The sequence below is a fragment of the Tubulanus polymorphus genome, chromosome 3 (genome assembly GCF_964204645.1).
Source record: "Tubulanus polymorphus chromosome 3, tnTubPoly1.2, whole genome shotgun sequence".
Taxonomy (NCBI): domain Eukaryota; kingdom Metazoa; phylum Nemertea; class Palaeonemertea; order Tubulaniformes; family Tubulanidae; genus Tubulanus; species Tubulanus polymorphus.
Window position 1 is genome coordinate 27,162,384 of NC_134027.1, and position 27,404 is coordinate 27,189,787.

General features: G+C 37.0%; 2 protein-coding genes across 5 annotated transcripts; one reads left to right on the plus strand and one right to left on the minus strand.

The window, feature by feature from the left end:
- Window positions 1-265: 265 nt before the first annotated feature.
- LOC141901331 (putative phospholipid-transporting ATPase IIB) lies at window positions 266-17,167 on the minus strand. Of its 2 annotated transcripts, XM_074788511.1 has the most exons (23): window positions 16,923-17,167; window positions 15,782-15,961; window positions 12,840-12,990; window positions 12,209-12,322; window positions 11,614-11,781; window positions 10,677-10,823; window positions 10,506-10,586; window positions 9,324-9,479; window positions 9,153-9,242; window positions 8,873-8,943; window positions 8,367-8,532; window positions 7,902-7,958; window positions 7,564-7,821; window positions 7,238-7,399; window positions 7,067-7,159; window positions 6,285-6,539; window positions 5,483-5,816; window positions 4,214-4,367; window positions 3,548-3,679; window positions 3,356-3,464; window positions 3,218-3,275; window positions 2,600-2,803; window positions 266-1,790 (listed from the first exon to the last, which is right to left on the minus strand). In XM_074788511.1, the coding sequence occupies exons 1-23, from the start codon at window positions 17,045-17,047 to the stop codon at window positions 1,657-1,659; spliced, it is 3,399 nt and encodes a 1,132-aa protein (XP_074644612.1). In that variant the 5' UTR covers window positions 17,048-17,167; the 3' UTR covers window positions 266-1,656. The 2 variants fall into 2 exon arrangements, with proteins under 2 accessions (XP_074644612.1, XP_074644613.1); XM_074788512.1 differs by lacking the exon at window positions 15,782-15,961 and having other exon boundaries at window positions 16,923-17,166.
- Window positions 17,168-17,452: 285 nt separating this feature from the next.
- LOC141902392 (uncharacterized) lies at window positions 17,453-26,130 on the plus strand. Of its 3 annotated transcripts, none has more exons than XM_074790095.1 (18): window positions 17,453-17,551; window positions 17,739-18,011; window positions 18,406-18,672; window positions 18,917-19,017; window positions 19,092-19,188; window positions 19,270-19,377; window positions 19,455-19,612; window positions 19,922-20,294; window positions 20,821-20,973; window positions 21,065-21,241; window positions 21,503-21,590; window positions 22,628-22,719; window positions 23,157-23,269; window positions 23,725-23,784; window positions 23,885-24,063; window positions 24,462-24,516; window positions 24,595-24,676; window positions 25,104-26,130. In XM_074790095.1, exons 2-18 carry the CDS (start codon window positions 17,919-17,921, stop codon window positions 25,203-25,205), a joined length of 2,298 nt encoding a protein of 765 aa, XP_074646196.1. In that variant the 5' UTR covers window positions 17,453-17,551; window positions 17,739-17,918; the 3' UTR covers window positions 25,206-26,130. The 3 variants fall into 3 exon arrangements, with proteins under 3 accessions (XP_074646196.1, XP_074646197.1, XP_074646198.1); XM_074790096.1 differs by having other exon boundaries at window positions 19,925-20,294; XM_074790097.1 differs by lacking the exon at window positions 20,821-20,973.
- Window positions 26,131-27,404: the final 1,274 nt, after the last annotated feature.

Genomic DNA, 27,404 nt, shown 5'->3' on the forward strand with positions numbered 1-27,404 from the left:
AAATCCTTCAATTCATGTGTTATTTACCGGTTTGCGAGTGTCCACAATTCTATACTGGTAATCATTCTCGGGTCAGAAGTTATACAAAGTTCATATAAACTCATAGATTCAATAAACACCACAGAGTTGAGTAGATTTTGTTCGGGGAGAAATCCACAAAAATTCCTGAGCAGCTTTGAAGACTATTAAAAAAAAACCTTTTACCGCTTGTGATGATTATATGACAGATGGAACGGATCAAAAGTCAAAGAGATTTTAAAAAGTATTTTCCATAAAATATACAATTTATTCATTTAGCTTCTCAGAATTGAGTGCAGCAGACGCTGATAGCAGAAACATTACACATACACTCACAAACATACATAGCATAATTCAACTATTCATCAATTCTTATATTTTATACACAAACAAAAGAGAAAATCACAGAAATAGCTAATTATACATTAATAGAATGAACGAAAGTTCTATAAAATCTTTACACGCCATGAGTTCCAGCAATTAAACGAAATATTATCTACAGTTCTCTGATTATCGCGATGTTCCGACACTGAGCTCTCAGTATTTCCAAGAACAGCAAAAATAAATAACAACAAAAACAGTTTAACAAAAATGAACATAAAGCAAAATTTACAAAAGTTGTGATCATGATTTTATCGTTCAGTTCAATATTTCATTTCTTCATTAAACAAGGCAAATAATAAACGTGCAAATTATCAGAGACTTTACATCTATTTAAAAGTAGAGAGATGGTGAAAAAAAAACAAAATACATGGTTTTTAGATGTTTGTTTTTAGATATTTTATAATTTACATTTCTGTTTACCATATTTTATCCTGTATTTATACATAACCCATGTCATGATGTTCAATATACATCTATATATCATAAATAATGATTACTAGAACAAGCCGTTTTTTTTCTCTAATATTCTAATCCACTATTTACCAGCAGGATATATTTATACACATCTCAAATCTCATGCAATATTTCACTGAATTGACTGATTTCACAATGACTAGTAAACAAACTGTCGACTAATAACCGTGTAGCACTGTTACATCGACTAATAACTGTGTAGCACTGTTACGTCGACTTATAACCATGTAGCACTGTTTAAGTCGTGATCGAATAAGTCATCGCTGAAGTCATCTCTATTTTTGAGTCCCAATTTGTACTTCCAATCGAATTTACTAGACGTAAGTCGTCATTTGGATATGGGATCATTCATTTATTATGTACGCATGAAATTTGAATTTTTCAACCCCCCTCCCCCTCTGTACACAAAATCGGCCATTTTTTCATATACATTAAGCATTACAGTACGCAATTGCACTGACCCCCCCTCCCCTAATGCGTACGTAATAAAGGAATGATCCGTAAGTCATCAAACTGGAATCATCAGTAGTTTTTAGTCCCAAATTGAATTCGCAATTCAATTTACTAAGCGTAATTCATTGTCACGACCTAAACGACTTCAGCAGCATTGAGTTTCAAAATACCGGTTTCATCATACACACATGAAATACACTGAATCAGTTCTTGTTTTCATTCATTAAATAATTATGTAATTTTGTCACCTTACATTCATACATCGACTTGAGATGGCGCTGTTGTCTATATTAGTTTAGAGTAACTTGGTAGAGATGGCGCTGTTGTCTATGTTAGTTTAGAGTAACTCGGTGGTGAAAATTTCTTCCTCAGATATTTGAGTATATATAAAGGTATACAGCTAACGGCGGTGATTGTAGCGACTTTCCAAATGAAATCTAGAGTTCTCAAGAACCGAGCATCTGAAATTATATAAACAACACGTTTTATTCTGATCTGATGCTTACAGGGTTTCTAGCCATGAGTAGCAAAAGTCAGCACTTTCGAAAGTCAAAATTTAGCACTTTCTCATGAATCAAAAATTAAGTACCCGGCATTTTTCTTAAGAGATGATTAAGCCATGAAATATAGAAATCAGAGTTTACTCTAACTCACAACTGTGGAAGTGGATCCTGAGTTCAGAGTTAACTCTAACTCACAACTGTGGAACTGTATCCTAAGTTCAGAGTTAACTCTAACTCACAACTGTGGAAGTGGATACTGAGTTCAGAGTTAACTCTAACTCACAACTGTGGAACTGTATCCTAAGTTCAGAGTTAACTCTAACTCACAACTGTGGAAGTGGATCCTGAGTTCAGAGTTAACTCTAACTCACAACTGTGGAACTGTATCCTAAGTTCAGAGTTAACTCTAACTCACAACTGTGGAAGTGGATCCTGAGTTCAGAGTTAACTCTAACTCACAACTGTGGAAGTGGATCCTGAGTTCAGAGTTAACTCTAACTCACAGCTGTGGAACTGGATCCTGAGTTCACAGTAAACTCTAACTCACAACTGTGGAAGTGGATCCTGAGTTCAGAGTTAACTCTAACTCACAACTGTGGAACTGTATCCTAAGTTCAGAGTTAACTCTAACTCACAACTGTGGAAGTGGATCCTGAGTTCAGAGTTAACTCTAACTCACAGCTGTGGAGGTGGATCCTGAGTTCAGAGTTAACACAACTGTGGAAGTGGATCCTGTACTTTTTTTTGGAATGTAGTCGTAAACTTACCGAAGAAATCTCTGAATATGGCGAGAGCGGCGATGTAGATTCCTAAACTGAACACTTCAGCGATGATCATCAAATAATGCCACGTACGAATCGTTAAAGCAACCATGAGTAACTCGGTTAATATAACGGCAGTGAACGAGATAGCGACGACGTGTATGAATTCATATTCAAACAATAATAACGCACCATACATTAATATTCCACCTGTAGTTAAAATAATCATTCAGTTGATTTAAAATTTAACTCATCGATAAGAATAATGAAGAAAGAGGACTGGGTAAAATCAATTTATATAACTCATAGTTTATGTCAAGTATAATATACAATTTTCATTATCCTGGGTCTTTAATATACTATACCAAAGACCCACAATAATGAAAATTAACAATGAAAAGTAGCCAAAATTGACATCTTTGGTAGAATGATTTTTACCCATCATCAGAAAATTATTTTAAAAATATTTTTCAAACAAATCTCTGAGATAGGAAGAGCCCCGGTCAGTTTAAATAATTTTCGAATATTGTGGGTCTTTTTAATAAGAAGTAAACTGGAATCTAGTGAATATTAACAGTCCAACTGATACTGAATAAGACACAGTCAATTATTGTTCATACACACCTTGATAGATACTGATCAGCACCCACAAAAAGAACGTTTTATAATTCATCGATCGACCCTGAAAAAAGAAAATATATATTCATATAAATCATCTGACTGAATTACAAGACAAGCCGAGAACGGAATGACTTCACTTACTTTAGTAAGATCCTTATAAAGCTCGGGGTAGGTCAAAGCAATTTCAGCCGATACGTCTTTATCTAATACCAGCGAGAACACGGGGAACATGGTAAATATAGTCGCATAGCTAGAAAATAATATCATTATAATCTCACATTCAATATCTATATCGGAGATAGTTATACACAGATAGTGATAGTCAGTACTCACCCAACCATTAGAAAACCAGGAAACAATGAAATAGACACGAAATAGAATACAGATGAAAATATAGCTTGCATAGTAGAGATGATCAATCCACGATGAATAACGAACTGACTGAGTGAGGCCGACCTCTTATAACTGTAAATATATATATAAACAAACAGATTCAGTTAATATTCTACAGTTCTGGATCCTGTGTTCCACAGTTCTGAGTTTAGATAATTTCAACACATAGAGTTAACCCTACTTCATAACTGTGGAACTGGACCCCGTTCCACAGTTCTGAGTTTTTGAGTTAAAACATTGAAATACGATCCAATTTTAACACATAGAGTTAACTCTAACTCACAACTGTGGAACTGGGTCCTGGGTTGAAATCAAGATTGATAATGAGCTGATCTAACAATGAGTTAACCAACTGAGCCAAGAGGAAACTAACATGGATGGCTAGTGAGAACTATTGAAACAAGATATTTTGAAGGGTTCACTTTTCAGAAATAGACCCGACCCTTTCTAACCAGCATTATGTAAAACCAACCGAGTTGAAAGAGTGACTGTTTTTCAATGAATACTGCTGGGAACAATATCGTTAATTGCTTATCGTTCTTAAGTAAAAGTAGACATTTAAGCTGAAAAGTGAGACATGTTATTGGATTCAGCCTTTCAACTGACCTGTCTCTTCCATGGACAATGAGTAGTCGTCCAACATAACTAAACTGATTAATAGAGTAGTCTGCGGCGAGTGAGGCTTGTTTTCCTTCTTTACCAACAATACCGATACCGACATCAGCTGCTTGTATCATACTAACATCGTTTCCACCATCACCTAAAACAACAACAACATTCCAATATATGAATTCAGGATTCGACCATGTTCTCCTCTGTGTATTAGCCTAACCCTCGTTTTAGGTTTTCCTCACACCTGACAATGGTCTCTATGTCGTGACTTTTGATATTTGAATTTACTTTGGATAAAAAAATTTCGTTTTTTTAAATAATTTCGTTTTTTTAAATCTTTTGAATTTGTGTAGAGTTGGTTTCAATTCTATTCTCCACGTTTCAGTAAGGACTATCTATTTAGGTGCACATACGTTAAAACATAATCCATCAAAATATTCCTCTTAACATCCAGTGGAACAGATTGTATGGATTTATGGAGATTTGAGTCTGACGAAACTCCCCCATGATTTCGTATTCAACCACTTTAAATGTAAATCCGACTAGTAGTGAACACATGAATAAGTCAAATTAATTCAGTGTAAGAAGATTTCATATTGCAATAAAAGTAACAACCAGCAGCCAGTTTTACTGAGTTCATATTTCATATATTGAGTTACATAGTTGAAAAAAAAATGAATTGATTTAAGTACTCCTAACTATAACTCAGGATCCAGTTCGACAATGGTGATAACTTAACGAGTTAAAAATCAGTTCATTTTCGAGTTAATGCTCGAGTCAAATTTAATTGACAATAGTGGAACTGGATCCTGGATCCATTTCAACAATTGTACTAAATCATGAATAGCTATCAAAACTGTCAAATATTTACTCATAACTGTGGAACTGAATCTGGAATTGTGGAACAGTCAGTTATGAGTTTCGAGTTAACTCCGAGTAGGTAAGATTCATTTTCAATGAGTTATGAGTTAACTGGGATATAACTATTAAAACTCAAATCAGGTCTAGTAAAATGTTAACTCACAACTGTGGAATTGTGGAGTTCAGACCCCGGGGGCCAGTTCCATAGTCAAGGCTTAGACTTAAGACCAAATTAAGATCATTTTAGTTCTATAGCCAATCAAACAACTTAAGACCAGTCTTTAGGCCACTGGTCTTAAGTTGTTAGATTAGCTATAGAACTAAGTTGGTCTAAAACTGGTCTTAAGTCTAAGCCCTGACTATGGAACCGACCCCTGAACTCAATATCGAATTCAAACTCACCGACGGAACATGTGCTTTTGTTCGTATGCAACTTTAATAATTTAACGATATCAGCTTTCTGCGTCGGAGAACAGCGACATACGACGACTGCCGGACACTGACACGCTAATTCTACAAACTCATGTTCGTAATATTTCAAACAAACGTCGAGAGATTCGCCGGTTACGACCAACGCGCAATCCTGTTTCCTACGAAATGAATTCAGTTCTGAATGAGCCTCATTTCGATTCGTAACCGTTTTAAACGTATGAATTCCTTGCATCTTGGAAACGAGTCGTGAACTTTTAGCGATACACGTCGCGGTTTCCAGTTTATCACCGGTTAACATCCATACCTACAATTAAACACATTCAATACCATTACAAATATCATCTAGATAACTATATAAATTGGTTGGAGGATACATCGTTTCAGGTCGCTGTGACAATTTTTCGATCGTAAATAACCCTGGAATGGTTTTTAGCATAGTTTATTAGTTTTAGTAAAAGAAAATCACAAGGAACTGAACCACAAAACATCATCAGCCATTTTGGAAGATAACTCCCTCTATGAGGAAATTAGTGAACTATAGCCTAAAATTGGCAATTCAGCGAGGAAATTCATGACCTATTTTTACTTATTACTGTATCCCTGATATCAACCAACCCGCCGAAGACATGTATCCTGCTAGTTAAAAATGAATCCAGAATTTCCTGATTTTCCTGATCTATAAGAACCCTGTCGAATCCAGTGAGTAAAACCATATTGATTTCTATGGTTTTTATTGAATGAGACATTGACAATGTCTCTCGGTGAAACTTACTCTAATTCCGGCATTCCTCAACATTTCCAATGTCGGTCGAACGTTCTCTTGCAGTTTATCTTCGACTCCGGTTAAACAGAGCAGTTCGAGATCTCTCTCTAAACTCTCGATCACAGACGTTACTCTCATCGACCGATCCTGAATACTCATCTTCGCCTGATGATAGCGATTCTCAAAGTCGGCGTATTGCTCTTCGGTCAGAATCTTCTTCGCAACGACTAGAGTTCTCAAACCTTCACGAGCCATGTTCCCCGTCTATAACAGAGATAATGCTATGAAAGGTCCAGATTCACAGGGTTTTGTACGAGACCTTCTAACGTCTTCAGTTGCCCTTTTATTGCCACATTATATGGAGCCTCATAAACTTGTATGAATGGTAAAGGATAAAGAAAAGTTTTCTTCATGGAAATGCTGTAAAATGCATCTTAACTCATCAACAAATTTTCAAATCAAAGCCTGAATTGCTGAATACACCTTTTCAATGATCAAAAACAATGGTATTAAATGTCTATTACAAGACCTACAAAAGTAGTTCTTCGATGCTCTCCTGATTAAGAGCATTATTAGACAGATTTTCGGTTCATAGGATGGGAGATATTGTATTCTTAAGCTTGTGATGAATTCTCTGATTTACATGTACATGTATTATATATAGTATGTTATTCTTTACTTATTATAGTACATTTCATTATGAAATGTCAACACATGTGTGTACATAGACATCAATGAGCAAATCAATTATTAGTGTCATCTACTCTCACTAGATGGCAGCACACGCTTACCTCTTCCTCTAACCAATCGTTATATTGTACGATAGTAGTCATGACAACATCAGCCCCTTTCATAAAGAATGTGATTTCACCGGTGCTGTCCTCCTAGCGATTAATAACAATTCATCTTAAAAATATTCACCGATTATGAATTTTTTCTGAATCTCAGTTTTTAGTTTTTACCTTCACAATAATACCCATTCTCTTCCGCTCAGACGTGAAAGGGAAAATCTGCAGAATGTGATATTGATGGACCATTTTGTTCGGATCTTGAAGCCACATAGTACCGAGATCACGTTTCATTAGAGTTAATCCAACGCTTCCAGCCCACGCCACTAACGCAACCTTCAATATTAATACAATCATTTAGGTGCCAGTTCCAGAGCAATTCAGGAGCCAGTTCCGGGAATTCAGGGAACTCAGTAAATGAAAAACATATCTAAATAATTCATTGAGAAAGCATCATATGAAAGTATCTCAGGGTAAAGTAGTTCGGTGTATATAATTACCTCATCAGGACTCGATGCTTGATACGTCACTCGTTTCTGATTCTGTTGATCGGCTTCGATTTCAGAATCATTCCCGCCCTCTTCATCTTCCTCATACACGGGTGTTACATTGTGACATAGAGCGATTGCTTTAACCGCTTCAGACACGCGACTAACGACTGTACGTCGGACTTTAGGGGTGGATATTCCGCGACTGGGAGTCGTCCCTGCTTTAGGGTCGGTGACTGGCGTGTACGATAACTTCAGATGATCCATTACCTTCAAACGCAATCAACACAAACACATTCAGAAATTATAGAATTATAACGGTTTATAGCAGTAGATCGAGTTGTAAATACCTCATCCATTGTTTCAGATGTAAACGATACAGTTCCGAGGTGAAGTCGCCGGAATACCTGAAATCATTTAATACACTCAAGTTAAGTCGCCATCAGAAATAGTCGTCATATTACTGAAGTCATCTCTAGTCCCAATTTGTATTTCTAATTCAATTTACTAATTGTAAGTCATCATTTGGAAAAGTCATCAACATAATGAATGTCTTCAGGGTCTGATCTGAGGATTAAAGCCACTTGCGCCGGAGGGCGGGGGGAGGGTGTAAGCGTATCTGAAATTTCCTTGCCCCCTCAAAAATCTACTAGTCCTATTACTATTTGCAATTCAATAAGTCGCCTACATGCTCCGAGCAACAATTATGAAGCTGAACGTGAGTTTGATTCAGTATTGAACTGTGTTGAAACAGTCTGAGGGGTTGCGGAGTACAGGCAATAGTGGCAATAGATCCACAATTCAGTTACACTTACCATTTCATTTTGAGTAAGAGTTCCGGTTTTATCCGACAGTAGATAGTGAATGCGTCCGAGTTCCTCTGGTATTGTTGTATTTCTAGCTACTGTTCCCGGGATTCGATCATCTCTTTGTATGAACCATGAATAAACGGCTTTACCCATATCCAGATTCACTATCAAACTGAAATCAGTAAAACAGTTTCCATAAAAATGCAGGTTGCTGTCGTTTTCTGTCAATTTACAAAATCCTTGAGTTTTCCATGTGATTATGCAGAATCAGAGTAATTTCTAGGATTAAAATGTTACAATTCATTCATTTTTGCATTGAATCACCTACTGATTAAGAAACACTGACAATTAACATATCTGAATTCCATGAGTTTTCAAGGATTTTTGCAAAATCTGGCAAATTTCTTGAAGCATCCCTAATTTTATTCTAGATTTTTCTGATACCCTGAGTTTTCCAGGTCAGGCCACCCTCGCTATATTCACCAGAGAATAGAGAATGTTTAAATAAATACCTGAGAGGAATAATATACGAGAAGAGCAGAACGAAGCGACATAGATAGATATACCACGGTCCGGTGAAACCCTGAAAATACATAGAAATTAATAAACCATGGTTTGGTGAAACCTTGAAAATACATAGAAATTAATAAACCATGGTTTGGTGAAACCCTGAAAATACATAGAAATTAATAAACCATGGTCCGGTGAAACCCTGAAAATACATAGAAATTAATAAACCACGGTTCTGCGATTCTCTATAAACACAAATTCATGCTTTTACGGTAAACTTACCTTGATAATGATCATAACAGCCGAAAGACAGAGAACTGATACAAACAATAACTTGGAGAAATTGTTTATTTCTCGGTCAAACAAACCAACCTGAAATAAACAAGACACAAATTAGTTATAAAGAGATGTGAATTGAAGAATTGAGGTAATCTAATTATCATTGATACAAACTTTAGTTTTCGGTTGTGAAGTATTCATGACGCTTCTAGTTTCAGTGCCGGTGTATATGACAGCACACAGCGCTGTTCCTGATGCTACGACTGTGTTCGCCCACAACACGTTCTCCAGACTCAATGAACACTCATTATCAGAAGCGATCGTATCGGTCTGTAATAAATATCATAATATTACGGTACTGTGTATAGATGCTCTAGTTTGCTGTGCTCAAATTGGGATCAATTCAACGAGGAGATGATAACTTGGATGTTATCTCACCCTATATATCCAAGTTGGACAGATCCGACTTGAGTGGAGTCTACTGTATTATCCGACTCAGATATCACTCTCAAGTCAAAAGATCAGACTTGAGCGGAGTGTACTGTACCATCCAACTCAGATATCACTCTCAAGTCAAAAGATCTGACTCGAGCAAAGTCTACTGTACCATCCAACTCAGATATCACTCTAAAGTCAAAAGATCAGACTTGAGCGGAGTCTACTGTACCATCCGACTCAGATATCACTTTCAATTCAAAAGATCAGACTTGAACAGAGTCTACTGTACCATCCAACTCAGATATCACTCTCAAGTCAAAAGATCTGACTCGAGCGGAGTCTACTGTACCATCCAACTCAGATATCACTCTAAAGTCAAAAGAACTGACTTGAGCGGAGTCTACTGTATTATCCAACTCAGATATCACTCTCAAGTCAAAAGAACTGACTTGAGCGGAGTCTACTGTATTATCCAACTCAGATATCACTCTCAAGTCAAAAGATCTGACTCGAGCGGAGTCTACTGTATCATCCAACTCAGATATCACTCTCAAGTCAAAAGATCTGACTCGAGCGGAGTCTACTGTATCATCCAACTCAGATATCACTCTCAAGTCAAAAGATCAGACTTGAGCGGAGTCTACTGTACCATCCAACTCAGATATCACTCTCAAGTCAAAAGATCTGACTTGAGCGGAGTCTACTGTATTATCCAACTCAGATATCACTCTCAAGTCAAAAGATCAGACTTGAGCGGAGTCTACTGTACCCCTATCCAACTCAGATATCACTCTCAAGTCAAAAGATCTGACTTGAGCGGAGTCTACTGTACCATCTAACTCAGCTATCACTCGAAAGCTCCAACTTGAATGAAGTCTACTCAAGTAGTTTGATAAACAGTAATTTAAATGCACATACCCGATTGAATGTACCGATAAAACTATGGATGTCTTTCTGTGGTTTCTCAGCGTAAATCTGTCCGGCAATCGTCCAAATATCCTACAACAAATATAACAAACCTCAAAAATAATAATCTCACAAACTGAATGAATACAGTTATCAGTAGCAGAAGAGTAAACCGACACTTACAGAATCAGAGTTGAGATTTTGAATCGCTGAAATCGCCATTTTCAGTTTCCAATCAGTCTCACCATCGAGTTGATCGGTTCTTACAAAACATGAACCGTTCTTTTCAGTAGTTCTCAATAAGACCATATCAGCGGGAACTCTCTGATCCTGTGTGTGAATATATCATCATTATCAATACTAGTACCTACAGGCTATCAGCGGGAACTCTCTGATCCTGTGTGTGAATATATCATCATTATCAATACTAGTACCTACAGGCTATCAGCGGGAACTCTCTGATCCTGTGTGTGAATATATCATCATTAGCTGGTGGTCATTGGGGTCTGGCCTTCCAAACGAGGAGCTGGTGGTCATTGGGGTCTGGTCTTGTGACCGAGGAGCTGGTGGTCATTGGGGTCTGGCCTTCCAAACGAGGAGCTGGTGGTCATTGGGGTCTGGCCTTCCAAACGAGGAGCTGGTGGTCATTGGGGTCTGGTCTTGTGACCGAGGAGCTGGTGGTCATTGGGGTCTGGCCTTCCAAACGAGGAGCTGGTGGTCATTGGGGTCTGGCCTTCCAAACGAGGAGCTGGTGGTCATTGGGGTCTGGTCTTGTGACCGAGGAGCTGGTGGTCATTGGGGTCTGGCCTTCCAAACGAGGAGCTGGTGGTCATCGGGGTCTGGTCTTGTGATTGAGGAGCTGGTGGTTGGGGTCCTATTGAGGTTACCACCCTTTATGTCAAGACAGAGATTGTTTGAACCTATAAATAATCTCGGAAATTGCATCTTTTCTCAGATGTATTTCTTCATATGTCTTGTCCCGATGGTGGAACCCACTTGTGGCCATTATCATGGCTACTTTACCCGAGGAATGTGCTTCCTTTTCATTCAGCTTTATTAATAATTGTCCTAAATCAACCCGGTTGAATTAGTCGAGGAAGCTTTGTAGTCGTTTTCTTACCTTCTCAACAATGATCACGTCCGATACTTTAATCTTAGAACTAGGAATCATCACTACTCCGTTTTTGGTGAGTTTTTTATACTGTTGTGAATTCACTTCTTTATCGCGTTTAAATCTTCGAATATCGTCGATCATTTCTCGTAACATCGTTACAAATATCACAAAACCCTGCAATGAAAACAAATACATTTAAAATACTGTCATTAACACCTCCTCAAAATAGTCTTCATTCTTTGTTGTAAACATTAACACATTTGCTGCTGTCACTATGAGTTATCTCATAGTTCCAGTTCAGCCATCATTGAACAAGTTCCAGTTCAACCATCATTATACAAGTTATCTCAAAGCTGATCCTTCGTATTCGCTGTTTTGTATTTGCATTCTGAGGACTACAAAGTTCCTGATTGGTTGGATAACTCATAGTAGCCACTTGGGGCAGCACTGTATTTATCACCGAGGTGGCAGCAAACATATTCAGTTGTTAGATAGATTAGCTATAAGAACCAAAACGAGCTCAAACTGGACTTAAATCCAAACTTTAACCTTTCAACAAGGTCCAGGAACCAACTGTGAAATAAGTTCGTATTTTACTCACCAGAGGGCCCCAGTATGTATATAGATATCCTACTCGAACCTCTGGTATAAACTGAGATAGCGCCATCAGTAGGAAATAAAAATTCAAGAAGAATTTGAACTGTTCGAACAATACCTACAAATATAAACACAGCAATTTGATATCATTTGTTCGTTGTTTATTTTCATAATAAACGTCTCTAAAGGGAAGTTGACATTGAATTCAGTTTCAATGTGGAAGAGAATATGAGATATTAATTGAATCTCACAGGATTTAATCAGACGATATTAAATGATAAACTAGATCTCTATCTCTCGAACAAATACAGCACAGTCTTATACATACTGTAATATATTCATATATAGGTCAAGTATAATATTGATTATGTTAATTAATCATAACTCTCATGTATATTTTATGCCATATGTTTTCAGTTTTCTCTTCATGGATTTTCGTTAAAATTTCAAAAACAGGATCACCAAAATAAACATTTCGCAAAACGATTCTCCAATTATAGGTAGCTATGTACTGAACGTATGACAGACGCAGCATCGGGGTGCGCTGAAATTGATTTTTTATTCGATGAAATCTATTTGAATAGCGCGTTGTAACAGCTGCTCGTGTTGCGATAGTGTGAGTATAGAGTACTTACCACCGGTATAAACGTTATAACCGAATATTTCTGATTCCTGATGATGTTCGCCGGGAATTTCTCCTCATTCGGCGGATGCAAACCGACCGACACCAAACGAGATTTATATTCCTTTTTCCGGCGACATTTCGCGCACAATCCTTCCCAACAACTAAAAACACAAACATTATATTCATCTGAATTCTATAACTATTTCACGGTCGATTGGGTTTCGATGAAATTAGATTTAGATTCGAAGTAATGAAGAATGAGAGATTGATGTGCAGATTGAAATAATCATCATTTTTATAGAAATATAGAGAGATTCAGGAGAGAAAGAGAACGATAGAATTAAAAACTATTTAAGTTTTAAATCATGACGATTATAATGAATTCAGACGGATCTATAAATCAGGATTACCGGCAGCAATCAGGGATATATTTCAGAAATTCTATAATTTCTATCTGTAATCGAGTGAGGATCTATTTCCACTGTTCCACAGGACTGAGTCATTATGTTTAGCTACCAACTGTGGAAGTGTGGAACCTGATCAACTTCCACAGTTCGGAGTTACAGTAACTTGTAAATGTGGAACTGTGGAGCCTAATCCGCTTCCACAGTTCGCAGTTAGGCTAACTCACAATTGTGGAACTGTGGAGCCTCATCCACCCCTACAGTCCGGAGTTACAGTAACTTGTAAATGTGGAAATGTGGAGCCTGATCCACCCCCACAGTCCAGAGTTACAGTAACTCACAATTGTGGAACTGTGGAGCCTGATCCACATCCACAGTCCGGAGTTACAGTAACTCACAATTGTGGAACTGTGGAGCTTGATTGTAAACAGTATATAAGTGCAACCTGAATGAATGACATGCAGTCTATGAATACCGCAGATGAATAAAAATAAAATGATGAAGAAATGGAAGAAATAGAAAGAACGGTAGTCGATATTATCATAAAATTATTCTGTTTCCATAGCAACGAAACTACACGTACAGCATTATTAGAAGAATATGGTTGACGATCGTTTAAAAACACACGGATTGTTGTTATACACTGAATCACCATAGAGATCATAGATATATCATCAGAAACATTTAACATTACCCGGAATTAGTCGAGACATCATCAGCATCATTGTGTGTATGTTGTTTGGAGGTAAGACGGACCCACATGATTGTGATCAGAGGTATAGGCACCCACACACACACAGACACCTGACTAACACCTAAGTAACTCTTACATACACTCAATCATGCATGAGTGAGTGATATATCTCCTAGTGTGAATAACCACTGCTGAGGCTATTTACAGTAATAGATTCAAACCAATGAATTATTGCATAAAAACATAATATAATCAAAACTAGTTTGAAATATCAGTAGGATCTAACACTGCGCGCTGCTGCACATGTGTTTTTATACAGGATTGTTATATATATATACGCGTCATATCATTAACTACTCATTTCAATAAAATACTAACAGGGTTCAAAGTATCTGGGAATCCCCGATTTTCACAGAACTGTTGACCAAAAATTCCCAATTTCCTGTAACTTATCAAGAGGTTCCTTGTGCCACTCGTCACCAGCGACAACAACAAAACAACTAAGATTCCCTGATCCGTAAGAACGCCCTCTTTTATCATTTCAAGAGTAACTTTCGACAAAATGAAATTCACCTGTAACTGATTCTCAGGGTTTAAAACGCGACTTAAAGTGATCATTACGAACTGTACTGAACGCCTACAACATTGAATACATTCGAACCCCTGCAAACGAAGAAGCTTCACGAGTCTGAGAGGGAGCAGTGTTAGGGTCTGAGGGAAAAGCTTAGAAGCAGAATATGATACTGGTGTCAGCTGCGGCGAGGGAGGATACAAAACAAATGAGGAGGAAATTGTGCTGCATTATCATCATCACCACTACTACACGAATACCCGGATCAATAGACAGAAAACCTGTGACACAATTAGACAGAAACGGACAGCTGACAGCAAACTGACACTCGACAGTATTCATCGAATCTTAAAGAGCCTGGAATTATTTCCACGATGTGCTTTGAAATAAACATGCAGCAAAATTGTGAGAAAATGCACAGTTTTCTTATCATTGACCGTCACGATAATCATAAACATAAAACATCGAGAAAACGGGAAGAAAGATATTTGTGTTTCTTACCTCGTAGAACGACTAGTTCTACTATTAGTATCACGTACTGTCACACGACATGTCGACGCACAAGCCTGATCCAAACTTTGTTCAGAAGTGGTTGGGGTAGGACTAAATACAAATAATATAGAACCCCTATAACCAACTCAAAAAAAACATACAACAAAAATAGTAATATCCCTCATCCATCGCCGGATCAATACAAGAAAACATCGACTTCATAGGAGTCGAAATCATGATGCGCAATATGAGATAGAGAGATAGAGAGAGAGAGAGAGAGGATAGTTACATGACAGTCCCACAGATAGAACAGTGTATAACAACAATTAACCATCGAAATAATCATCAGGATCCAGTTCCACAGTTCTGAGTTAAGATTTGACTCGGAGCTAACTCATTGAAAATGAACTAACTTTTAACTCCGAGTTAACTCTAACTCACGACTGTGAAACTGGGTCCATAAGGCTGTGCTTCGTAACCCGGTACTTTAGGCTTTTTATTTCATTACTATGCGTACGGATCAGCCGCGCACGGAATATCAAATCAACAAAAATTTCTATTTAATCATCCGTAATGCGATGTTAAGAATGTGTGTATTTATTCCCTTCTCCATTCTGAATTTTAGTCTCCAAAGAATCCGTACTCAAGTAAGTAATTCAAAGAAAAAAACCTAAAACCATGAAAATAGTCGTCAAAGTGCTGAGCGTTCTACTGAAACATGCAATAAATATCAATCAGATAAAATCATGCTGAAAATATCTACGTCTAAATTTGAAATAGTTTTTTTATACCTATTACATTTTATTCGCCATGCAGTAAGAAATAATTCGAGGCATCCGGGACCGTTAGGCCCTCGAATTCTAGGACGTATTAGAAAATCGCTTTCATCGGTTTCAAATCCTTCGGTATCGCTGGACAACATGAGGGGTACTTCATCGAGTCTCCGATACGCAGAATCATTATCGGGGAATCTACAGCAAAGCCAGAAGAAAAACAAAACAAAAATCTAAATCAATTCAGAAAATAACGACCGAAAATTCAAAAAAATTATCGTTAATTTTGAATGAAAGATTAATGAAAAATTATCAGTCCCAAGGTCATCGTCGATTTGGAACAAATTTTTGTTTTTTTTCCTTCTGGCTTCGGTTTTAAACGCGATCGAATTTTCTCGCACAACATTTAAAACTAAGGTGAAAATACCGAACGACAATATCACGAATTTCTGATCGATTTCGTGATTTTGTTCCTAAATGAACTGAAGATAAAAATAAAAGGTGGATCGGATTATAAACTAAATCATCATGCTCAAAATGAAATCTAAAAACAGAAATAAAGCTACGAGAAATCGAGAAAATGAAAAGCAATAATAAATCAATTTAGGCAGAAATTAAACGATAATATATGATGATAGTGTCGAAAGAGAGAGAGGGTGAAAGCATGACCTTGGGACTGTCATGTATACATTCACAATAAGATAAATACAGTATATTGTGATCAGGGACATGAGCGAGGGCAATCCAGAGACTGTTAGTTAGTCTAGTGGGATTTCTAGAGATAGGAAACCCCCCTCTCCTGTCAAAAATTGTGACAGTTCATCATCTATCATATAATTTTTTTGTTACAAATAGACCAATATTTTCACACTTAAGTTTCAGCTTAAATCACATTAAATAAAATAATGCATCCAATGTCGGTACAGTTGAATCATTGAGAGATTTACGAAACGAGAAGTCACTCACACTACACCAGCCGGCTACAGGGCTGGGCAGGTCGAGTGACTCTTACTCAGTACACAGTAGTCTGACTCGGGGGGAATCCCGATCCGGAGACGTTTTTAGACAGTAATCAACGCGATTTCGATGTTGAATTTACCTTCAATAAATGCTCTGTATATTCGAGTAGATGTTCATTAATGAAATTGTTCTTATTTACCTGAATTTTCGGGCTCTTTTTGCACTTTTTCGTTCGTCATCGTCTAAAATCGGCGACAGTTCAGTCGCCATGTTGGCACTGCTGATCGGAAAGTATTTGACGGAGCGACTTTTATATCTGGACATTTAATTCCAATTAAAACACATTCCCATAATATAATTCAGGATCTAACACAGCGCATGGATAGCTACATGTCAATCGTGTCTGATTTTAATCAAATTACGCCAGTTTTCGCTGTTTTTAGTTATTTCAAAACAGGAATCCACGAATAATCCCGATCCGCGTTTTATTACAAATAGCGGAAAGCTCCGAGTAAATTCAAATCAGAGCGTCCATTCTGTGACGGCGCTACCACATCCAAGCTAGGGTTAGGGTTAGGGCAAGCGTTAACCCTAGGGTTAGGGTTATCCATAACCAGGAAATTCCCTAGTTAGCGCACCGACAGGTACCGCAATATGGCCGTCCTGATTCGGATATTTTCGGAGCCAACCTCTTTATCCAACAAGGAAGTAAAATATTTCCCAGCTGCCAGTGCGCGCTTCATAGTTGTCAAAATAATTTTAAATGACATCAAAAATTATTTTTCTGACGTGAATTAATTGATATCTAGCGATAAGAGGGTTCCATAGGTAACAATCTGTTGATTCTGTTGTTAATATTTGATGTATTTTATTTTTCAACCCGAAAAAAGCTTCATTTAACGAAAAATATCTCATTCCAAAATCAATTCAAATCAAATCAAGAATAAAGCTAAGCAATGGAATGATGCGTTGCAATCGAATTCTTTCTTATGAATTACCTGTTTTTGAATTTCAGTGAAAATGAACAATCTGTAATAATCAGAGCAAGGCTGCAGCTTTTGTGTTCTAAAACAACAGAGCTGAGGGTATTATTCCTTAAACTGTGATTTGAAGTCATGTTGACAAGATGCTACTACAGTTCTCATAGTTAGTTAGTTTGAATACGCCACCGTTGAGAGTGAGGTTTGTTGGAACAATGTCTCTGGATTTATATCAGAAAATTAAAGTTATCGGCAAAGGCAGTTACGGTCAGGTTTGGCTATCAAAACATCGAAAAGATCGCAAACAGGTATGATATAATATCTCATCTAAAATATCCCATCTCAAATATATCATCTCAAATATCTCATCTCAAATATATTATCTCAAATATATCAAATATCTCAGTAGCTCTCAGTGGAATAAAGCGTGATGTTGTTACATTCACTCTCAGTGCTGAATGACAAGTGGGTTAGAGTCCTGCTGGAAGCTGCTTACGGAGTCAGAGTGCTGGCGGGCGACACTGTGTGGTCTCGTCATGAGTTTAAACGAACAATGATCCACGAGGGTTATAGTCTCTGTCGGGGAAACCAACATCCCAACGACTTACAAACTAATATATCATTTATATAAAATCTTTCTACTTATTATATAAAATCTTTCTACTGTCGTATAATTAATTATTCTGTGTTTATAATTTTTAGTACGTGTTGAAAAAAATTGATTTACAAAATGCGTCTAAAAGAGAACGAAAAGCAGCCGAACAGGAAGTGAAATTATTATCGCGTTTAAAACATCCGAATATCGTCGCTTATAAAGATTCGTTCGAATGCGACGACGGTTATTTATATATCGCTATGGGTTACTGCGAGGGCGGAGATCTATATAACAGACTGAAAGAACAGAAAGGAGTTCCGTTAGAAGAGAGACAAGTTGTTGAATGGTTCGTTCAGATTGCTATGGCTTTACAAGTAAGTGTCTCGCTGTTACAGGTGGCGCTGTTACAGGTGGATCTTGATAAATTGGTCTAAAATATTAGGAATGGCTGAAAGACGCGAGTTCCCTTTTAATGTCGGTATACTGAAATCTGTAAAGGAGTAAATTTGAAATGACGCAATTTTCAAGAGGACCCCCAAACCCCCCTCCCCCCTTAGATCGACCAATGATGATTGCTTTAATGATTGATCTAGTCATAATTTCGATTGATTTTTCCAGTACATGCACGAACGCAATATCTTACATCGAGATCTGAAAACACAAAATATATTCCTGACTAAAAGTAAAATCATAAAAGTTGGAGATTTAGGGATAGCGAGGTTTGTACCGTATTAATCAAGTATTAATTGACTCTTCGTTCGATGATTAACGATGTTGATTGTTTTGAATTCAGGGTTTTGGAAGGAACTAATGACATGGCTACGACATTAATTGGAACTCCATATTACATGAGCCCGGAATTATTTTCGAATAAACCTTATAATCACAAGGTATATCAGTATTAGCCGATAAAATCCTAACTTCGCATTAAACTAGTTTGTAATTTCGTCCAATTTGGTTTCTATTTACAGTCGGATGTTTGGGCGCTTGGATGCTGCGTTTATGAAATGTCGACTTTAAAACATGCTTTCAACGCTAAAGATATGAATTCATTAGTTTACAAAATACTCAAGGGAAAAGTTAGTACTTCACGTCGCTCACTATTTCTATTTCTATTTGAACAGAATTCTTGATAACTGGTTGATGAATGTTTCAGATGCCGTCGATGCCGAAACAGTACAGCCCCGAATTATTAGATCTCATTAAAGCGATGTTAAATCAACATCCCGAGAAAAGACCAAGCGTTAATCGAATTCTTCGAGATAATTATATCAAACGAAATATCGCGATATTCTTAGAAGGAACGAAAAGAAGGTACGATATTTATAATATACAATATTCATTTCATCGGATCAATATTCATCATCAAATGATAGGAATACATGGAACATGACACAATTAGTAGATCGATGATGGTGGCCTAGACAAAGCCATAAAGGCTGTACAGTCACTAGGACGTTCAGGCCCCTTGAGAAAAAAGTTGATAAGTAGAAATCATAATAAGCTGCTAATAATGGTAAGGAATTATAAATAATTAAGTGGAAAAAAAAAAGAAATATCTGCTGATATTTGAATAAATATTTTAGATACGAAATAAAGATTGATTGATGTTTTATTTTGCAGCAGAAGAAGCAGTTCATCGAGCAGCGTCGCGAGCAGTCGACCGAATTCATCGTCCGGCCGACTCAGTTCAGGTCGACCTCCGACTGTTGACCGGTCGTCTGGACGACCTACGAGCGAATCGCGGAATCAGGAAGTGTCTCGATCGGAATCAGCGAAATCGGTGAATCGTGACAGTAGTAGTAATAATAACAATGATAGTAAAAATGGAGTAAAAGCAGTAGTTGTAGATCCGCAGCAGCAGCAGGTGCGGGCGATTATGACTCCGATTAAAGAAATGTCTGCTAAATCTGCAGCTGTTTCAAACGCCTCTAATGTTTCTAATGAAGCACCTAAACCACCACCTAGTCCTAAAGTTGAAACACCTCCCGCGAAGGTAAGCATCGTTAATCATTTATTCCTGTGCGTTATTTCATTTTTCTATGTCACTGTTCATAAAGTTTGTACGCTATTTAGCACATTCACTGCCGCTATACGTGGTCCACTACAAATTCTTCATTCCTTAAACAAAAACTGCTTTTAAAGCTGCTTGAAACTCCTTTAATTTCAGCAAAATGTCAGAAACCTCTTCAATTTTGAAGATAAGCTATTTAGAAATGTTTGTAGTTGTACAGTAAACCTCATTCAGTTTAGTTGTGACCAGGATTTTTCTTCACCCAATTAGGCGTTTACCGTATTCTGCAATCATTGGCACATTATTGGTCAATTTTGAATAGCATTTGAGTATGTAATAGCTCTTTTGCCAATTAAGAGATAACTCGTTGCCACTACTGGGAATAAATAGTGGCAATGAATGTTTTAAGCATTTTATAAGAAGCAAGTAAGAGCGTACATGTTTTATAAACCTTCCTCCCCTGATTTTCTCTTTGTTTTCCACGTGTGTTCGATGTTGTGATTTCTAGGTTAGTCCGTCCCCTATTCCCGCCAAAGCCGAACCTCGACGTAGAAGAAGAATCAAAGAATCCGACAGCGAATCGGTCGCTACTTGTAGTTCAGAAGTAACGGAATCTGAGGAACCTTCATCGGCTCGTAGTTCAGCTTCTATATTTGATAATGTATTTATTTCACTGGTTTTATTCATATTCACAGTATCATTCAAACGATTATTAGAAACAGAATTTATTAAGATGATTATTATAATTTCAGCCTAAACCGGTATCTAAACCGCGTCCACTACCTCCACGGCCGTCCAGCGCCGGTAATTTAGGTCGAGATTCAGAGAAAACTCCCAGTGAAGGATCGACTAGTTCAGGGTCTGTAGCGAGTTCATGTTCTAAAGATGAAGTCAGTAAATCAATGGGAGATGTTCCAGAAACACCTAGAGTTAGTATCGCCTTATCAATTAACTCTTTAACTCAGATAGTTGTTACATGTTTGATGGGGGATTAATCCTAATCTTAACATTTGAATCCCAGTTATGCACCACACAATACTCCATCAGTGCAATTGTATATCGTCCACTCAACGCTGTACCTAGTGTTTGAATGTTGGGGGGGGGTAGAGAAACCTGTAAAAGGGCAGTTAACCTTAAGTCAAAATTCGATGAAACGATTCAGGCTCAATGAATTATTGATTATTTTTTAGAATCGACCGAATTCAGCGGCACGAGCTCGTAGACGTCAACGACTACAAACAGAAGGTGAAACTCCACGAACTCCATCTGCTGTTTCAGGTTTGTCTCAAAATCAACATCGATAACTTTAAAATTCTCTTCATCGGAATCGGAACTTAATAATTTCAATAGGAAATGAATGAATGAGTTAAAATGTACAGTGTTTATATTGATATTGTTGTTCAGGACGATCAACAGATCGAAAGTCACCGGTAAAAGTGACTTTCGATGAACCGGATTCAAGGTTTTTGAACGCCGGTGTAAATCGGCGTTCTGTTTCAGCTGAGGTATAAATATCGTACTGTACGTACTGTACATACTGTACATACTGTATTTACTGTACATAGATCTATTGTTTATATCTACTGTGAAACTCGTGCTGAAGTCTTCATAGTTGTGATGTCATTGTTTTAATGCCTTATCCAAATAATGAATAACACTTAGTTAATTGAATTGGAAACACGAATAGAGATCAATTCAGCAACAGAGTTTCACGGTATATCTATATGTAGTTTATAGTCGCCCAGTTCTACCGCGGTAACTAGTTTAGGATTCACTTCAATTATTTCAATCACTGTGGAACTGGAATCTGTACTTTGCTTAGATTATTTGGGGCCATTCATAAAGTACTTTATCCATTTGTAAAGAAGAGTAGCAAATTATCGACGCTGTCTTACAATGGATCAGTGTTCTGTGTATGCTTTATTAAAGGAGGCTGCATTCAATGTTCAGTGTTTGATATCGTGGCGCCTGAAGTAGCAAGGCTTTCGATCCCCCAAAAAATAGAATAGAATGTAATCTTCTATTTTTTCTCATTAGCTCAATGTTTAATATTGATATCTTACGGTACTATGGTTTGGGCAGCAGATACTTTATAAGGGGATGGCTGATATTCAAAGGGGTGGATGTGAAAATGATGGGGGTGGACTCTGCCCTTCTGAAACCTGTTGTGGAGAACACTAATGGATGAATGTACTTTATGATTGACCCCTTTAATAACATCTTCAGCAGCAGTTATTTCTATCTATGTGTTTTGTAGTGTTGCATGTCAGTAGTTTTAAGTATTTATTTTCTCTCACTGAATATTACATGTTTAGGAGGTGAATGTAAAGAGCTCATTGTTAATAAACCGCGTGAGGTTGAAAAAAATGTAGTTACAAAATCTGAACCAGTAAAAATGAGACAGAAGGTAAATGAATGAAGCTCTTTTCACGTGAAACATGGCTGTGATATTTTCAATAACTTTTAATAGTTTTTTATGTAGTTAAACTTGAATGTAATTCGCACGCTTTATTTTACTTGTATTTGTAGGATAGAAACTTAATCGTGTTCTGATTTGCACATCTATCATCTCTAATTGTTTTTCATGAATCTAAACTAAGATTTTGGAGTAAATTATTAGAATTTTCAAGATATATGAAAGTTATTTAAAGATTCCTATTTACTTCAATATTTCAACAAAATTAATATATATTGTTCAATGACCAACATAGTTATGTGAAGTCTACATCATTTAATGACTACCATATCTAAAATTATGTGAAGTCTACATTATCTTATATCATAGATTTTAATATTTTCTCTTGAATTTATTATGAATTAATTTTTTTCTATGTGAATTTGTAGAGAAATCAGAGACATTCACCTATTAAACATCGACAGCCATCTATACCGAGCTGTAGCAGCAGTAGTACTGAATCTGAGTCTGAAAACACTGACAAACAACAACCTGTCAATAAGTAAGTGATTATTGATTTTCTGCTGCTCTCAGATTTTGTTGTTTCATTAATGTATCTAGAAGATTTCAGGACACATCTAAAATCCCTCCTATTCAGACACTCTGTTTGCTAGAGGAAGCACATTTGAACTATTGTTAAAATGGATATCTGTGCTAGCTAGATAACATTCATCAGTGGCTGATCCATGAGTAGGTTAGGGAGTTCAAACCCACCCCTTTTTCGGCCGTGTGCCCTGCCAAAAATTGCTGATGGAAAAAGAACAAGTTTCATTGAGACTTTGACTGAAAATGTCGTCAGATTGCGTAAATGCATGCATGCTACATATTCACGTGGGACTGTTGCCCTTTTCATTCCGTTTTAAACTTCTGAGATTCGCCTTCACATTTACTCATTATTGTTGTGTTTCTTGTTTCTGTTTCCTCATTTTCACTTCTACTATTTGCACGCGTTTTCAGAAATAATAATAAAGTTTGTAATGATCCACAAAAACCTGATCAGCACCAACACCACCATAGGTACTGTCTGTGTTTAATCATCTCTCGTCCTTTCGTTTTTTCTTTAACAGTTTTTGTGTTCGATGCTAAATCCTCAAACGATGATTTTATTCAATTGTAGGAAAGACAAAGAGATGAATAATTTTATAACGTTATTAGACACGACATTACGATTGAATCGAGCTGAAGATAAATCAGACGACGATTCCGACGACGTAGTTATTCCGGCGAGCGCTCGGAAATCTATCGAATCGCGCAGAAATTCTGTTCCAGTAAATAGTGCGGCAGCTGGTGCTATGGGTAAGCCGTCATTTTGTTACAAATACTAGTTTGTTACTGGTTGGTTGGTCTGTTTTCCATGAGGCTGATTACCTCTGATTATCACATGCCCAAACTTTTCTTGCCACAGAGCTGATTGCCTCATCGCATGTTATCTTATTACGGCTACCCATTTTTATTCTGACTGCACAACTTGTCTCTGATTTTGCCATGGAGCTGATTATCCCGCGCCCCAAATTCCTGCTTGCCACAGAGCTGATTGTCTCATCACATGTTATCTCATTACGGCAACCGATTGTCACTCCGACTGCACCGGAATTCCCTTTCTGCCTCGAAGAAATCTAATTGCTCTCGCGAGATCCGAGACCAGCATGCAGTCTACTGTTCATGTATTTATCATGTAGTTATTGATATTTCAGGAGTTACTATGGGTGCAACAGGTAGATTAATGGAACGAATAGGTGTCCTTAGAAAGTAAGTAAACAGTTTGAAGGGATTTCGGGAGGTTGAATCATCGATTCCGATACTCAATGAATTGTATATTGTTTATAGAGATTGTATAAGAGGTCTCGGTGTTGAGAGACTAAAAAGAGCGTACGATATACTGGATAATATTGACGGGGATGAACTGGAGGTAAATAGAAATAACTAATAAGATAAAAACCCATTATCTACAGATTAAAAGAATTTAAAAACAATCTAAAATATATATGAGACACGACGTTTCCATCTCACCCTAGAGATCATCGTCAGGTGTGACGATGATCTCTAGGGTGATGATGATGATCACACCTGACGATGATCTCTAGGATTAGATCGAAACGTCGTGTCTTATATATATATTTTAGATTTAATAAATAAATTCTTGGTTTTTAAATTCTTTTAATCTGTAGATAATGGGTTTTTATCTTATTATCCGTTCACCACGTTTGAGTGTGGTTATCGTTCTAGAAATAACTAATTATCTATTTTATCATTTCTATGACTTTCGACACTGACTTCGTTCAAAGATTCATACGTTCATTTTCAGTAATCTGTTTTTTCGATTATTGTATTTCCAGCCCCATTTGTTGGCACTTCTTGGACAGGAATATTTTGATGAATACGCAGGGAAGATCTGGCAGTTGAAATTCTGCGAAGAAGCAGCTTTTGGCAGAAAATGAAAAACGATGTTTTAGAACCTGTAAAAACGAACGTATCTGATATTTTAGGTTATAGTAGACTGTGTCAGCCTCAGAGTTGATTGCCTCGGGTTATCATGTGCCCCATCAGACAATATTATTACGAATTCATTCTTCAAATTCACTTGATAAAGGAATGCTCCGGAATTCGTGGACCTCAGATTGAGAATTTATCAGTCCTGTGAGATTTGAGGCAAGCGCAGCAGTCTACTGTATGATAAAACTTGTACTTAAACTAGCAACATTCATTCATTCATTCATGAGATAGTTCCAGCATCTGATTTCTTCATTCAATGAGTTTACGGTGTTGGTTGAATCGAAGGTCGAGATGTTGAATATTTTGTAAATTATGTAAATTGTAAATACCATTATAATATAGTCTGTTGTAGAATAAGTGTATTTAGTGTGCTATTTCCATATAGAAATTTAGTCAATGTTGTTTATATAAGAAATATTTATTATTTATTCAAAAATCTAATGACTATTTATGATATATAAGTATATACATTGATGATAGGATCCATCCATTCTACTGAGAATCCATGTTTCACGCTGATTTATTTAATATTCACCCTATAGCACAGTAAAGGTACTGATTATTTCTGTAATGTTTATTTTATCACCGTCCAAATAATTCACATTCCATCCACAAATTAGTGAAGCACAGATTCTATAAATCATTCCCTTATCTAATAGCAGTATTAACTGTTTAAATGAAATGTAGTTTCTATGAGCTACAGAACTGTAGAAAAAAATATACATCGTTTTTACAAACATTTTCTCAAGAATTTTTACTCATTTTGTTATGAATATTTGTGAAGTATTGTTTTTGTCTTGTTTTTTTGCTGGCAGCAGAAAACATTTATTGTTCTAATTGTAGAGATATGTCAATAATAATAAAATCGTTGACTCATTATGTGTAGATCAATGCGTTGTTTTAGTTTTAAATGTTGACCAAGGTTCAGTTTCGGCACCAACAACTTATACTTAAAGCAGTTAAGTTTGAATTTGTTTTCCACATTGAAAAAATGAAGTAGCCAAATTACCGATTAGAACGAAAATTAGAGTTAAACTTTTTTGAGTGAAACCGGACCTGGTTGGTGATAGGAGGAATAGTTCTACCGTGTGACACGGAGAAACAATTTTCCGTAATTCAGTAATCTTGAAGATGACTTAAGGATATAAAGCCGAAGACGTTGTAATATAATGGACTTCAAGCTCAAGGGAATCCTATTTCTTTTGCATTGTGAGATTTTATAGAAATTTCGCTTCCCTGACATTGTCGTCTGCAGCTAGAGCCGAGTCTGTTAGATGATAACGACTGTAGTACAATCACTGACCCTAAAACGCAGGCTGCTGCAGTCGCAGGGACTCGTCACGATTGATAATATATGGGACCAATGATCGAGATACCAGTATCCCTACAACTACATAATAATTTGTTCATATACATGGATTGGGGGCTGGTCGTTGATACTGGTTTTATCTGTTCACTATTAATTGTGACTGTGGATGCTGTTGTGGTTATGAACACGTTGGAATTATCTCAAGAGAAATCTTTCTCTGTTACTGGGGTGTGTAGTTAGTTACCTAATCGTTGGTGGTAAGCTTTTTATAATCGGATGGGCTTATACCAACCGATGTGGTTTGTGAAAATATCCGATCGTGAAACTAAACCACGGACAGGACTATGGGGTGTGTATTTGCGTGGTCCAATACGTAGGCATCCTTCGGGTAGGGGTAGAAATTGGCCAGTTCACTGGAGAGAATGTATTGAAGGTCTTGCGTACGTCCTTCATAGCTCAATCTTTAGAATTCTTTAATCTTGAGAAGTAATAGAGAAATCTTTCTCTATTACTGGGGGTGTAGTTGTGTGGTCCAATACGTAGGCATCCTTGGGGTAGGGGTAGAAATTGGCCACTTAACCGGAACATCTAAGGTGCAGAATGTATTGAAGGTCTTGCGTACGTCCTTCATTGTGTGACCAATGTACCAATGTACCACCACCCTGGACGTGTCTGAACTGCGGGTACTGTGTGTCATCATTTGCTGTGTTTTCGATCATTTCTCTTGACTAGATAATTGATATAAGAGATTTAACTAATTACCATATCATTAACTGTACGTAGAATAAGATATTCGACTGGTTCAAGCAAACACACGTCTTATATTGACTATAAT

Excerpts from the sequence above, each read along its gene's own strand:
- LOC141901331 (XM_074788511.1), bottom strand. The coding sequence starts at position 17,047 with ATGTCCAGATATAAAAGTCGCTCCGTCAAATACTTTCCGATCAGCAGT. Across the intron at positions 12,991-15,781 it reads TGGCGAATAAAATGTAATAG|TTGTTGGGAAGGATTGTGCG; the intron begins GTATAAAAAAAC and ends TTGTGTTTTTAG. Across the intron at positions 1,791-2,599 it reads CATATTCAGAGATTTCTTCG|ATGCTCGGTTCTTGAGAACT; the intron begins GTAAGTTTACGA and ends ATATAATTTCAG.
- LOC141902392 (XM_074790095.1), top strand. The coding sequence starts at position 17,919 with ATGTCTCTGGATTTATATCAGAAAATTAAAGTTATCGGCAAAGGCAGT. Across the intron at positions 23,270-23,724 it reads AAACAACAACCTGTCAATAA|AAATAATAATAAAGTTTGTA; the intron begins GTAAGTGATTAT and ends ACGCGTTTTCAG. Across the intron at positions 23,785-23,884 it reads CAGCACCAACACCACCATAG|GAAAGACAAAGAGATGAATA; the intron begins GTACTGTCTGTG and ends ATTCAATTGTAG.